This window comes from Oryctolagus cuniculus, chromosome X (genome assembly GCF_051225735.1).
Source record: "Oryctolagus cuniculus isolate XC-2025 breed Fujian yellow rabbit chromosome X, ASM5122573v1, whole genome shotgun sequence".
Taxonomy (NCBI): Eukaryota; Metazoa; Chordata; class Mammalia; order Lagomorpha; family Leporidae; genus Oryctolagus; species Oryctolagus cuniculus.
Genome location: NC_142888.1, coordinates 37,227,884 through 37,241,938, shown reverse-complemented (window position 1 = coordinate 37,241,938; position 14,055 = coordinate 37,227,884). Strand labels below are relative to the sequence as shown.

General features: G+C 40.1%; 1 protein-coding gene across 50 annotated transcripts in view; it reads left to right on the top strand.

The window, feature by feature from the left end:
- HUWE1 (HECT, UBA and WWE domain containing E3 ubiquitin protein ligase 1) overlaps positions 1-14,055 on the top strand; it is a 142,696-nt gene that overhangs the window by 48,260 nt on the left and 80,381 nt on the right. For all 50 annotated transcript variants that reach the window (XM_089324739.1, XM_089324753.1, XM_089324748.1 and 47 more), the window contains 10 exons: positions 4,885-4,947; positions 7,515-7,592; positions 8,007-8,054; positions 8,141-8,209; positions 8,790-8,889; positions 9,980-10,080; positions 10,353-10,503; positions 10,640-10,767; positions 11,726-11,866; positions 12,078-12,183. In XM_089324739.1, coding sequence (XP_089180865.1) covers positions 4,885-4,947; positions 7,515-7,592; positions 8,007-8,054; positions 8,141-8,209; positions 8,790-8,889; positions 9,980-10,080; positions 10,353-10,503; positions 10,640-10,767; positions 11,726-11,866; positions 12,078-12,183 — 985 coding nt within the window. The remainder of the gene's footprint in view (positions 1-4,884; positions 4,948-7,514; positions 7,593-8,006; positions 8,055-8,140; positions 8,210-8,789; positions 8,890-9,979; positions 10,081-10,352; positions 10,504-10,639; positions 10,768-11,725; positions 11,867-12,077; positions 12,184-14,055) is intronic.

The following is a 14,055-nucleotide window of genomic DNA, read 5'->3' as shown; positions in this document are numbered from 1 at the left end:
TGGGCCGTCCTCCACTGCACTCGCGGGCCACAGCAGAGAGCTGGCCTGGAAGAGGGGCAACCGGGACAGAATCTGGCACCCCAACCAGGGCTAGAACCCGGTGTGCCGGCGCCGCAAGGCTGAGGATTAGCCTAGTGAGCCGCGGTGCAGGCATAAAGCAGTTTCTTTTTTTTTTGACAGGCAGAGTGGATAGTGAGAGAGAGAGACAGAGAGAAAGGTCTTCCTTTTGCCGTTGGTTCACCCTCCAATGGCCGCCACAGCTGGCGCGCTGCGGCCGGCGCACCGAGCTGATCCGAAGGCAGGAGCCAGGTGCTTCTCCTGGTCTCCCATGGGGTGCAGGGCCCAAGCACTTGGGCCATCCTCCACTGCCTTCCTGGGCCACAGCAGAGAGCTGGCCTGGAAGAGGGGCAACCGGGAAAGAATCCGGTGCCCCGACCGGGACTAGAATCCAGTGTGCCGGCGCCGCAGGTGGAGGATTATCCTATTGAGCTGCTGCACCGGCCACAAAGCAGTTTTTAAATCCATGCTTTTTCACGATACATATTTGTCATGTTTATTGAAGATATCTCATGCAAGAATTTCAACCTTTTTGCACAAAAGAAACTTTTAATTCATTTTCCATGGGCTTTGTGAAGTACCCACGTATTTCCTTATCATTGTGGTTTTCAGCACATTCCATGTGTCTTCCCTGGAGACTTGGGTATAGCCATGAAAGTATTGGAAATGCAGTGAGGAAGTATTAACTCTTTGTTAGTACTATTATTCATTTATAAAATTATAATAACTAAAATAGTGCCATGATAGAGTGGAATTCACCTGTCAGTACATTCCAGAAGCAGAGCCAACTTGTAACAATTGAATTTTTGGTAAAGTTGGCATTTCAGATTAGCCGAACAGGGATGGAAATTCAGTAATATACTTCTATTATAAGTGATGCCACAGTGAAAATCTTTACTGTTTGAACATTTCACCATATTTAGCAGCATATGCTTTTTTCTTAAGTTCTTAATGAATGTTGGGCCTTGTACTTAACATATTTTTGTCTAATTTAGTTGTGAAAAGGACAATGTAGACATCATGTTTCATTCTTTTTAGGATTTATTTATTTGAAATGTAGAGTTATAATAAAGAGGGAGGGAGAGGGAGAGACAGAGATGTCTATCTGCTGGTTCACTCCGCAAATAGCTGCAACAGCCAAGGCTGTGCCAGGCTGGAGCCAGGAGCTAGGAGCTTCTTCTAGGTTTCTCATGCGGGTGTAGGAGCCCAAGGATATTGGGCCATCCTCCACTGCTTTCCTAGGTGCATTAGCAGGTAGCCAGATGAGAAGTGGAGCCGCCAGAACTCTAACCAGCACCCATATGGGATGCTGGCACCACAGGGGTTGGCTTTACCCACTGTACCACAGCCCCAGCCCTGGTTTTCTAATTATTAAACATAAGTTCAATTTTGACATAAAGGTCAGAGAAATGTTGCCAATATCATTGAAGATCAACATGATACAGTCTGTCTTTAATCCTGCCTGTTCACTGGTTCCTCATGTATATAAGAGTATATTTAACCAGAAAGAGCTAGAGAAAACAAGAACATGATCTTTCTTTGGTCAGCAAAAGTTTGTATCAGTTCAAAGAAGCAATTTTTGATTTAGTTGACTCATGATTTTTCCATTTTTTTTCCACTTATCTTTGCTCTAATCTTTACTATTTCCTTCCTTCTGTTTACTTTGGTTGCGTCTCATTGGCTAGTTTTCTAGTTCTTTAAGGTGGAAGTTTAAAATAATGATTCGAGACCTAACAATTTTAATGCAGTCATTTTAACTTGTGGGATGTTTTCATCTCAGATAATTTTCTAATTGCCTTGTGATTTCTTCTTTGACAGTTGGTATTGCTTAATTAGCATGCATTGTGAATTTTGCAGATTTCCTTCTGTTAAAGAATTCTGATTTCTATTGTCATTGGAGAAGACACTTTGCATGATTTTGTACTTGAGATTTGTTTTGTAGCTCTGCCTTGGTGTCTTACAAAGAATGTGTTTTATATTGTTGGGTGGATTCTTCTTTTTTGTTAAGATTTATTTATTTCAAAGACAGAGTTAGAGCGCGCATGCTTCTATCTGCTGGTTCAGTCCCCAAATGGCCACAATGGCCAGAGCTGGGCTGATCCAAAACCAGGAGCCAGTAGCTTCTTGGTCTCCTATGTGGTTTCAGGGGCCCAAGCACTTGGACCATCTTCTACTGCTTTCCCAGGTATGTTAGCAAGTAGCTGGATCAGAAATGGAGCAGCTGGGACTAGATCTGGTGCCCATATGGGATGCCGGCGCTTTGTGCCAGGGCTTTAACCTGCTACACCACAGCGCTGGCCCCATTGGGTGGATTATTCTGTCTATGTTGTTTGGTCTAGTGTATTTAGTGTTAAGTCTTCTATTTCCTTATTTGTCCTTTATCTAGTTACTAGTGTTAACCCTCAGCTTACAACTAACATCTTAGCTTACAAAAACTTAGTTGAAATTAATGCTATTTGGTGTTAATATTAGGAAAAAACTTTGCTGCTATATAATTTGGTTCTTCCTCTCCACTTTATATTGTTAATCACAAATTACAATTTTAACATATCATATGCTTAGCATGATGTATAATTATTGTTTACGTGGTTGTCTTTTAAAACACATAGAAAAAGAATTTACAAACTAAAATCAATAACTGACATTTACTGTTACCTGTATAATTATCTTAGCAGTGGTATTTTCTTGTGTGGATTCAAGTTACTGTCTTGTGGTCTTCTATTTCAGCCAGAGGATTCCCTTCAGCATTTCCCCTATGCAAGTCTAATAGCACTGAGCTCCATTAGCTTTCATTTATCTGTGAATGTCTTAATCTCGACTTCATTTTTGTAGGATAATTTTGTGAGATACAGAATTCTTGGTTGATAGCTCTTTTCTTTTTAGTACTTTGAGCATGTAAAAGCACTACATACTTGATATGCCTCTCTGAATTATGCCCTTGTTAAGAGTTTGTTGAGCTTCTTGGATTTGTAGATTCATGTCTTTGTCAAACTTGGGAAGTTTTTGGCCATTATTTCTTTAAATAATCTCTTTGACCCCTTTTTGAACTTGCGTAAGTTGGTACACTTGGTAGTATACACACTCATTCTCTCTCTGTATCTATTCCCCACTCTCTATCTCAACCTCTCTCAACTTCCCCTCTTTTCAGATGGGCTCTGAGTGTGTGTTAGGTAGACTTTTAGCCAGGAAGTGTACCACTCTGCCAAAGCTTTATTTCCTCCTGCAGAGCCTTAAGGTCAGGCAGAGTTTGGAGCTTAAGACCTTCTCATGGCTTTTCACAGAATGTGCCAGCCTGGGGCTTGCATGTCATCTTTTAGGGTCCCAGGAATATGTGGAGCCTTTCAAAACCCTTATTCCCTGAAGAATCTCACACCCTCCCCCTTTCTTCCCTTTGACCTTTCTTCCCAAGCTTTTCAGTTTGCCCAAACTGTATACCCAGGAGGGTAGGGCCTAATGCTATTAAATGTTTTTAACAAGTGTCTCTCCCAACTCCCTCACTCCTGGGAGAGTTCCAAATAAGGTAAAATATTGGCAAGCTCTCTGTGAGCTGGTCCTTGGGTGGGTGGGAGGAGCTAGAAAGGCCAAAACAACCCAGCATAGTTTTTTGAGAACAAAGTCCATTTTGCTCACTCCAGATATATGGGCTGTTGGGCTCAGCCAGTGCTTAGCCTGGAAAGTGTGAGATAGAGTCAGGGCAAGTTAAATCACACAAAATGCTTTCTTGAGATTCAGCTGTTTTGTGGTTTTTATCCACCTCAGTTAAGCATTTGCCTAGTTGCTGTGAAGTATTGTTTAGTTTCCAGAGTTTTGATAAAAGTTGATTCTGACAAGTTTTTCCAGTTTCCTGCTTTTGTAAAGGACTGAAAATTTAGAGTTCCTTACTCTGGCATTTTTGCTGACATTGCTCCCAGTATAACAGTCCATTTTTTAAATCCTTTTGGAGCTACGAGTATGTAGTAATTTGTCTCCAGGCAGACTTTCTTAACCCAAGTTTCCACTAGAGAAGTAAACCCTAATGCCCTGAAGTGTCATCATATGTAACAAATGAATACTATTCTGTACTTCTAGAGTGGTACTAGTGATATGCAGTTCATTGGTGTGTTTTCATATATGATGAGTATTGAGAAAAGCTGCCGGTGGGTCAAGTGTAGTTAGAGAGAGCTTCTTTCTCAAGAGGTAGGCAGATCGTGGAAGCTTTAATTTTTCCATTTTAGAAATAGCATTCTATAATAGAGACCTTTGTGAAGGTACACTTCAGTGATTTACTCCATTTTTTTTTTAACTTTATTGGTAGGCGGTAACAAGATAGCAGCATTGCATGAAGAGGAAATATTTAAATGTAAAGAGAGCATGCCACTTTAGGCCACAGTGGCAGCCCCAATTCATTACCTCACAGACTTGCTGATGAGTTGTTAGACTTTATGACAAAGTACTAAACAAGGCAGATGTCAAGCTTGTAACTCGGCTCATGTCAAAAGAAAGGAACTGGAGAGCATGTGATTCTACCCTAGTGAGGAAGGTGAATAGGCAGAGTGTCAGTCAAGGTTTGATGGGACATGTAGGCATGTGGAATGCAGTGACTGGCAATTGCTTGTGTTCTTCCCAGGAGCTTCCTCAAAGAACAGTGGAATTGCTCTCATTAAAGAAGTCACCTCTAGGCCAGCTGTCTTGCCTTGAGTCTTGCTTCTGTTTGCTCCCTCTTGTTTGACCTTTACATTGGATGTTTGTCTCTTCAACACTGTGCTCCAAGCAGCTACATATTCTTAAATAATTTACTTATAAGGCATGATAAGCACTGTGTTAACTGTCTCTTTCTTCTTTTCCAAGAGCTGGGGTGGAAAGGAGAATGGCTTTGGACTTGCAGAGTGTTGCAGAGACTTGCATATGATGGTAAGTAACTTGGGCATGTGAGTGTCTTGGCAGAGCTATGATCTCCTTATGAGCCTTTCTTTACAGTATGAATACAAGGATGCTTCAAACATTTGTGGACAATAGAATTTGTTTTGGTGCAGACCAAATTTGAAATTCGTGCATAGTTTTTTCAGAATATTAATTTTCTAAGAACTTTCTTGAAGTGTATCCTTATATACATTATATAAAATTACCACTTCACATCATGACCTTTGAGGAACCTAAGATCATTTGAGATGTAGCACACGTTAGGAAGCAGTCTAGCAATGGTTGGGCCCTCACAGAGCTGGCAGTAGATACAGATTCTCATTCACGGTTATGTTCATACCCAGTTCTTTAGTAGGAAGCCACATCTGTTCAGTTGGTTTGAAAGTGGTTTTAAAATCTTCCGCCTGCGGCTCTGGCTTCCCATATGGGCACTAGATTCTAGTCCCGGTTGCTCCTCTTCCAGTCCAGCTCTCTGCTGTGGCCCAGAGGGGCAGTGGAGGATGGCCCAGGTGCTTGGGCTCCTGCCCCTGCATGGGGGACCAGGAGGAAGCACCTGGCTCCTGGCTTCAGATCAGCATAGCACCGGCCATGGAGACTATTAGGGAGTGAACCAACAAAAGGAAGACTTTTCTCTCTGTCTCTCTCACTGTCTGTAACTCTACCTGTCAAATTAAAGAAAAAAATCTAACAGTGCATTTGCTTGCATTCTTACACTGAAACCATCAGAACTGTAGGCAGTGTGACTTGATGTAGCAATGGCTGCTTGGAGAACAGTTCTGTTAGAATTATTGAGAACTTTTACATGTTCAGTCCTCTGCCTTTCGCCCATACATGCTTAGGTTATGCTTTGATATGTTGCCATGGAACCACAATCACAATTGAGGTTTTTGTAACAATTCTGTGCCTTGAGACAACTGTGTTTTCCAGCAAATGTACACTTTGTCTTGTCAGTTTTTCATATTTAGCAAAAATGACTGCAGTGAAATTTAGCAAATTTATTTTAAACCTCCCACCCCTGCCCATGGAGAATGGCTTCCTTTCTGGTTATAGAAATGTACAAGCTACTCTCCCACCTTAGCTGATAAACTTTTAGTGACTTTTTTTGAATGGATGTTGGCTAATATGGGAGGTGAGGATTGTGTGTTTAAGTCTCAGAACTACGTAAATCTTAATAGGGATTCAGAGTTTGCAATTCTAATTCTGAGGATTCAGTTTTTCCTTCTTAAAGTTTGGTGGGTTAATTCTGAGCCGTATGCACATCAAGCTTATTCTTTACCTCTTGGTCTAAACAGTATAATGCACTGTGCTATATTTGCATAATGTCTTTTCCTCATTTTGGACCAACCCTAAGTTAAGAAATCACATATCCTTTTATTGAGATTTGGCATGTGATGAACCTTTGGAGAATATAGTGTGTATTTTAAACGTAAATGGTAGGCTGGCGCCGTGCCTCACTAGGCTAATCCTCCCCCTGCGGCGCTGGCACCCCAGGTTCTAGTCCCGGTCGGGGCGCCAGATTCTTTCCCAGTTGCCCCTCTTCCAGTCTAGCTCTCTGCTGTGGCCCGGGAGCGCAGTGGAGGATGGCCCAAGTGCTTGGGCCCTGCACCCGCATGGGAAACCAGGAGAAGCACCTGGCTTCTGGCTTCGGATCAGCATGGTGCACCGGCTGCAGCGGTCATTGGGGGGTGAACCAACGGCACAGGAAGACCTTTCTCTCTCTCTCTCTCTCTCTCTCACTGTCCACTCTGCCTGTTAAAAAAAAAAAGAAAAGAAAAAGTAAGTGGTATATAGACATGTTTAAAAATTGAAAGAGTATAAAGGAGTATTAGTCTGGGAATAACTTTTTCATTCCCAGAGAGTCTGTACTAGTGATTTCTTTCAACATCTTGTGTTCAGCATGTTGCTCTTCTAGAGTTAAATACACTGTGTTGTTAGGCTTTACTTTATATTGGCTCGGTGTCTTCCTGTGTGAAAAATCAAATATCACAAGGAGTGGTACAGAATGGTACAAGGTAGCATTTGAAGAAAAAGAAGGTATGTTCGTTGAGGTATACTATGAATCAAATATTTGAGAAGGCTGATGATAGACCCCAAGGTTTTGGTAAGAGTTGTCCTTTTCCATTCATTAGCTGATACCTTGACCCTGGTGTGTGTTCTTGGATTTGTTGGTATTTGTTCTTGTTCATCCTTTCTTGGATTCTTACTCATTACTGCTTAGCCTACTTGCCCCTGTTTTCTCGTTTGAGAATAGCTACAGTCAAGAACCATCTCTTGAAAGAAAGGGCAACTGGTAACTTACAAGGAAAAATAGAGAAGCTTTTGGAGCTCTGGCTCTATCCTTCTGATTCTATTTTTCACAAATCTCATTCCATACAAGCCCTTTTCTACCTAAGATAAAGAGTTAAAGGTACTGTAGATGCTGAATACTAATTCTGCTGTCAAAATGAATTGGACAAGTGACTAGGTCTTTGAGGGAAGAATTGGGAAAAGATGTTGTCGGCCTTACCTAAAATCAGTGGAAGCTCAGTGTCTGGTTCTTTGTTGTGCTTTATACACAGAAATACCCACCCAGTGCAACTACACTACACTTTGAATTCTATGCAGACCCTGGGGCCGAGGTCAAAATTGAGAAGAAGGTGGGTCTCATTCACATGTGTTTTGATAGACTATAGTCTACTGTAACTGGTTTGACTTCTCTAGAACTCCTCAGTTTTAAATGAAGGAATGGGTTTAGTGCTGTATTTCTGCCCTCCCAATCTGAATATACCTACTAGCTTGTCAGGAATAAATGTCAGTTGCATGCCCATCTGTTGTAATGTTGCTTCTTACCCATGTTGGGAGCTGTCAAAAAAAAATAGGACTCCCTTTATGGGATGCTTCTACTGCTTGTGTATTTTTCTCACAGCCTTAATTGAGAATTCCAACGTACAGTATAATCTGAATATTGGTGGTTCAGGTTTCTCTCCTTAAGCTAACTTAAAAGATGGCTCTGTATGTTGCATATAGGGAAACTATTCAGTGATTCCTAACAGCTCTCTTTTAAATTTCAGACAACTAGTAACACACTACATTATATTCACATAGAGCAGCTTGACAAGGTAAGAGGAATGTTTGATTATTGGCTAGTTTCTTAACATTTGGTTGACTTTTTGTTCCTAACTTTTTTTCCCCCCCTCTAATATAGATTTCAGAAAGCCCTTCTGAAATCATGGAATCTCTTACCAAAATGTACAGCATTCCTAAAGATAAGCAGGTATGATGCACCCTGAAAATACCCAAGAGATGTGGTTGTTACCCAAATAGATTAATGATATGTACTTGGATGGGAGCCTGCAGAGCAGAAAGAATCAGCTTTGGAATCAGGCCATGAACAGATTAGTTAGGTTTTCTGGGCCTTAGTTTCCTGGTCTTATAGTGAGGGCATAACTTAATACTTTCCTTTATGAGAGTTTGAGGAAAATGTAAACTGGGTGGCTATCAGTCTCTAATAAGTAGTGATAGTTTTCTCAACTCTTTGGGTATCAAAGGAGAAAATGTTCAGTTGTGACTTGTTTTTCTTTCTTTCTTTCTTTTTTTTTTTTTGTGCTCATTTTACGTGTTCCCTATTTTGTTGCCTGTCAGGATGCTGACAGTTCTTGGCTCACCTTGGGATTAGTAGGAATCTTTGAATTTCTGTGTAGTCAGCTGACCTCAGAGTGGATGGTAACAGTTCTGTTTGATAACTTAGCAAATAACAACAATACCATTTTATTCAACAGATAAGACTTAGCCCCCAGAAAGAATATTTACCTTTTCCATTGATTTTTTTAACATAGGCCTTATACTCTCTACAGATGCTGTTATTTACACACATACGGCTGGCCCATGGGTTTTCTAACCATAGGAAGCGACTACAAGCTGTTCAGGCCAGACTGCATGCAATATCTATATTAGGTAAGAGAAGAATATTATAATTAAGAGGCCGTAGTAGACTGTTTGTGCTTCATTTCCTTTGCATTTCATTCCTCTGTTGCTATGAGACTTGCTGAAGTTACCTAGGTGGTAACTTAAGTTTTAAAATTGTTAACATTTCCTTTGTTCACTGAATTTATTCATCTTTCTTGAGTGCTTTCATATTGGATGAGAGAGAGGATATGCTGCTTACTTACATGGATTTAGTCTTGATTTGTAGTCTTGGGTTTTTTTTTGTTTTGTTTTGGTTTTGTTTTTTAATTTTTTAAATTTTTTTTTTAAGGAATACAAATTTCCTAAGTACAACTTCAGGAATATAGTTATTCCCACCATATCAGCTGTACCACTCACTCTCCCACCCTTCCTCTTCCTCCCCCTCCCCTTGCCAGTCCCATTATCCATTAAGATTCATTTTCAATTAACATTTTACACAGACTAGCAACTCTGTACTAAGATAGAAATGATCTCTGAAAGTATAGTCTTTGTCTTGTCTTTTTTCATGAGTGTGCATCTCTCACTGTCCTCTACTATTCCGCTTGCCATCTAGTCTTCCTCTTCTCCCATTTTTTTGGGAGTATAATTTTGAAATTGGTCAAAATATTCATTAAGTAGATGGCTTTTACTGTATATGAGCATTTACTGTGGGGCCAGTAGAATGGAAAGCACATACTTTTGGAATCAGTCCTGGACTCTTACTCTGATTCTTCAGATTATTAACCACATGTATATCCTCTTAGTCTCAGCTTCCTTGTTTTATATTTAGACAGTACCTACTTTATATGCTGGTTTGAGGACTTAGTGAAAACCTGGAAAGCAACTCTCTTTTCATGCCTCCATCCCCCAAAATCCTTACTCAAAACTGCTAATACCGTTAGTACAGGAATTGTCAGTTCTGCGGTATTTAGAGCTCATACTTGATCTGATCTTCCATCCTGAAATTCAGTGATTCTGCCCTCTGATGCTAGTTAGAAGGGAATCCTTTCCCATTACCTGTAGATGCCTAGAGGTTTATCATTGGACATTGGCTTAACCTCTGCCTTCTTGCCTAAAGTGTTTATTTTTCCTTTTGCAGTGTATTCTAATGCCTTGCAGGAATCAGCAAACAGTATCTTGTACAATGGGTTGATAGAGGAGTTGGTAGATGTCCTTCAGATAACAGATAAGCAGCTTATGGTGAGTATTTATTAATAATCTCCCTGCATATCAGGCTTTTACTTACTTGCCTTTCAGGTTTTCCCAAGGGAATTAAAAAAAGACTCCAAAAGAGGAACTTAGCCCTTTTTCTTCTTTGACTATTAAACTGCAAAATTAACAAACAGTGGATTTTTAGGGTTAACTCTCAGCAGTCATCCAACTCCCCAAGCAGTTATTAGTGGACTGACTTAAAGTTGGGGTATATCAGCAACTGGATTCATTTGTTATCTTATTTGACATGTTCTGTATAGGAGATTAAAGCTGCTTCTTTACGGACATTAACATCAATCGTCCACTTGGAGAGAACTCCCAAACTCAGCAGTATTATTGACTGTACTGGAACTGCCTCCTACCATGGATTTTTGCCTGTACTTGTGCGGAACTGTATCCAGGCCATGATTGGTGAGTTTGGGTGGTGATTATTCTAGGTGAAAGATGACTCTTGCCCTTTGCTTTTCTGTTTTTGTTTAATATCCAACCAGCTTAACACTAAATTCTGAACTCAGTCTTTGTTTCCCTCTCCCAACCTCCCTTGTAGATCCTTCCATGGATCCGTACCCCCACCAGTTTGCCACTGCTCTCTTCTCTTTTTTATACCATCTGGCCAGCTACGATGCTGGTGGTGAAGCCTTGGTCTCCTGTGGAATGATGGAAGCCTTATTGAAGGTGCTCTACTTTTGTTAAAATACATTTGTGGGGAAATAACAGAGAATGTTGAATTGTGAGCTTAGAATTTTCCACTGTGAAAACAGGTAGACAAAGAAAGCTTACTCAGAAAAAGTTTTACTTAGTTCTTTAATTTTGGCCTTCTGGTTATCTCATTAGCAACTTTTTAAAGACCAGCTATGTCCATTATTAAGAATTTATTGCAGTTCAGCATATAGCAATAAAGCAGGAAGCCCCAAGAACTAATCAAATCATTGCAATATGTTATCAGAACCTTAGGTGAGACCCTGAGCAAAATGTATGTAAAGGTACCTTGTTCATTGTGCTGTAATAGCAGTAGTCTTTATTATTTGTTGAGGACTGGCTATCAGGTTTTGTTTTCTCCCTGAAGGTTTTATTTAATTGTGCAAAATGATTGATGTCCCCATTACTTCAGATGAGGTTGAGTCCTTGTAGTCAGAGTTGTCATTTGGCAAGCACCAAAACTCTTTTTTTTTTTTTTTTACAGGCAGAGTGGATAGTGAGAGAGAGAGAGAGAGAGAGAGAGAAAGGTCTTCCTTTTTGCCGTTGGTTCACCCTCCAATGGCCGCCATGGCTGGTGCGCTGCGGCTGGTGCACCGCGCTGATCCGAAGGCAGGAGCCAGGTGCTTCTCCTGGTCTCCCATGGGGTGTAGGGCCCAAGCCTTCCTGGGCCACAGCAGAGAGCTGGCCTGGAAGAGGGGCAACTGGGAAAGAATCTGGCGCCCCGACCGGGACTAGAACCCGGTGTGCCAGCGCCGCTAGGTGGAGGATTAGCCTAGTGAGCCGCAACGCCAGCCCAAAACTCTTAATACAGGCTTTCTTCCCCATACTATGGTACCTCCCTGCTGCCTCAGAAAACACATTTATAAACAGATGCATTTTTATAGCTTTATGTCTTTAGTTCATTGTTTTTACCTCTTTTTTTCCTCTCTAATAGGTCATAAAGTTTCTTGGCGATGAACAGGATCAGATAACATTTGTTACCAGAGCTGTGAGGGTGGTTGACCTCATCACCAACCTGGACATGGCAGCTTTTCAATCCCATAGTGGGCTTTCTATCTTCATTTATAGACTTGAGGTATTATTCTACTAGGAACACTTTGTGTAGACTTTATGCCAGTGAGAACTGAGCCCAAAACCTTTCCTAATATATCCCTAAGGAGTGATCTTACCCCTCTTATGTTTCTAGAAAACAGTTCTATAATCTGCCTTGGCATTCCTCCATTATGGATGTTTTTAATCCCTGAAACATTTACAGGATTTTCTTACTCCTTTTCCCTTGATTGTAGCATGAAGTAGATTTGTGCCGAAAAGAATGTCCATTTGTGATCAAGCCAAAGATCCAGAGACCCAGTACCACACAAGAAGGAGAAGAAATGGAAACTGATATGGATGGTAATTAACAGTTATTAAGTCATGAAAATAATTTCATGTTTGAGATTTTCCTGTCATCCCATCCAGATTTGAATTATCTTACATAAATAACAAAGTATCCAATTCAGTTAGTATATATTTCCAGCAACAGCAATTTTTTCCACGTTGATTTTCAAGTTGTTTTTACAAGACTAATCAGAAAAGGAAGGTGAATGTTTTTCAAAATAGAGGTGGAAGGTGAAGCAGACTGTTGAGCTGTAGTAGATCCCTGCTGTCACTCTATGATGTTAGTCTGTTTTATTTCATCACCTGAGTCATGTTTTCTTATGTCTTGATTCGTTATCTTATTCTCACTAAGTTCTAAGCTCCATGGAATCAGGGTTCTACTGTCTTTTTCAGTGCTGCTGTGCCTGATTTTTCCTAAGTGTTTAATGTGTTTTTGGTAGAGATACGGAGAATATAGACTCTAAAATGGGACCTTTGAAAACTTTGAGAAAGGGGAGGAGAGGTGAAGAGATTGTTGGGTAAGGAACAACTTTTAAATAATGAAATTGGAAAGAAGTCCAGCTATTCTAAATCTTTGGCTATATTGTCTTTTTTCAGTTTTTTTTCTTTTTTATTTATTTATTTTTTATTTGAAAGTCAGAGTTACAGAGATAACAGAAAGAGGAGAGGCAGAAAGAGAGGTCTTCGATCCAATGGTTCACTCCCCAATTGATTGCAATGGCCGGAGCTGCGTCAATCCAAAGCCAGGAGCTTCTTCTGGATCTCCCACGTGGGTGCAGGGGCCCAAAGACTTGAGCCACCTTCTGCTGCTTTCCCAGGCCATAGCAGGGAGCTGGATGGGAAGTAGAGCAGCTGAGTCTCGAACTGGCACCAGTATGGGATGCCGGCACTTCAGGCCAGGGCGTTAACCCACTGCGCCAAAGCTCTGGCCCTTGTATTGTCTTTTTTTAAAAAGCCCCACCTCCTTCCTAATGCATAAGTCATTATAGTACCAAAAAGAAATTATTCCCCAAACAGCTTACCCAAAATTTTAGTTTTTTGTCTTGATGATCTAGGTTATCATTACATGTCTGTTATCAGGCTTATAATGAAGATACTAGAATGTATAATGCTTCATTCTTAGCAATACATAAATACTCATTGGTTGCTATTCCTTTTTTTATGACTAAATTCCTAAACACAGTTAGACATGCATGTTGCCATCCCTGGAAGCCCATTTACCTGATTTCTGTTTCTACTCTATTTTGGGCAATCTGGTATTTGAATTTTTGAATGAGATCCCAGAAGGCTGAGTCAAATGTGATATGACTACTGTTCATTGTAGATCACTCTGAAAAACAGATTGTGCTTTTCATATATGAGTAAGGACATGCAAAAGTGATTATTTATGTATAAAAAAGATCATAAGAAAGTATTATTAGATGTAAACAATGGTTTATCCCTAATGGAACTTTATTATTTTATAAATTATTTGTGTATAAATGAAAAGTGAAGGCTCACTCACCTTTCACCATAGCTTCTAGTTTGGTGTAATTCTTTCTAGACTTTTTAGATATATACTAAAATACTTATATCCATGTATAGTATATAGTCTTCTAGAACAGGAAGATGGTTAAACATTCTGTTATTCATTCAGTGTATCACAGATATCATTGCTGTTGATTATGCTGTGTTAAATGTTGTAATTCTTTTTATAGTTTATTATTACTTACTTTACCTACTATATGCCTACTACTCAACGGTAGTACATGAAATTGCATGTTTTGCTTACCACTCTGAATCTCACTTTGGTGAGTGAAAAGTATTAAAGAACTTCTTTTGTTGGATTATTTTTATCACCTACTGATGTTAAATTCCCTTCTGTTTGTGGACAACTTAAATTTCTTG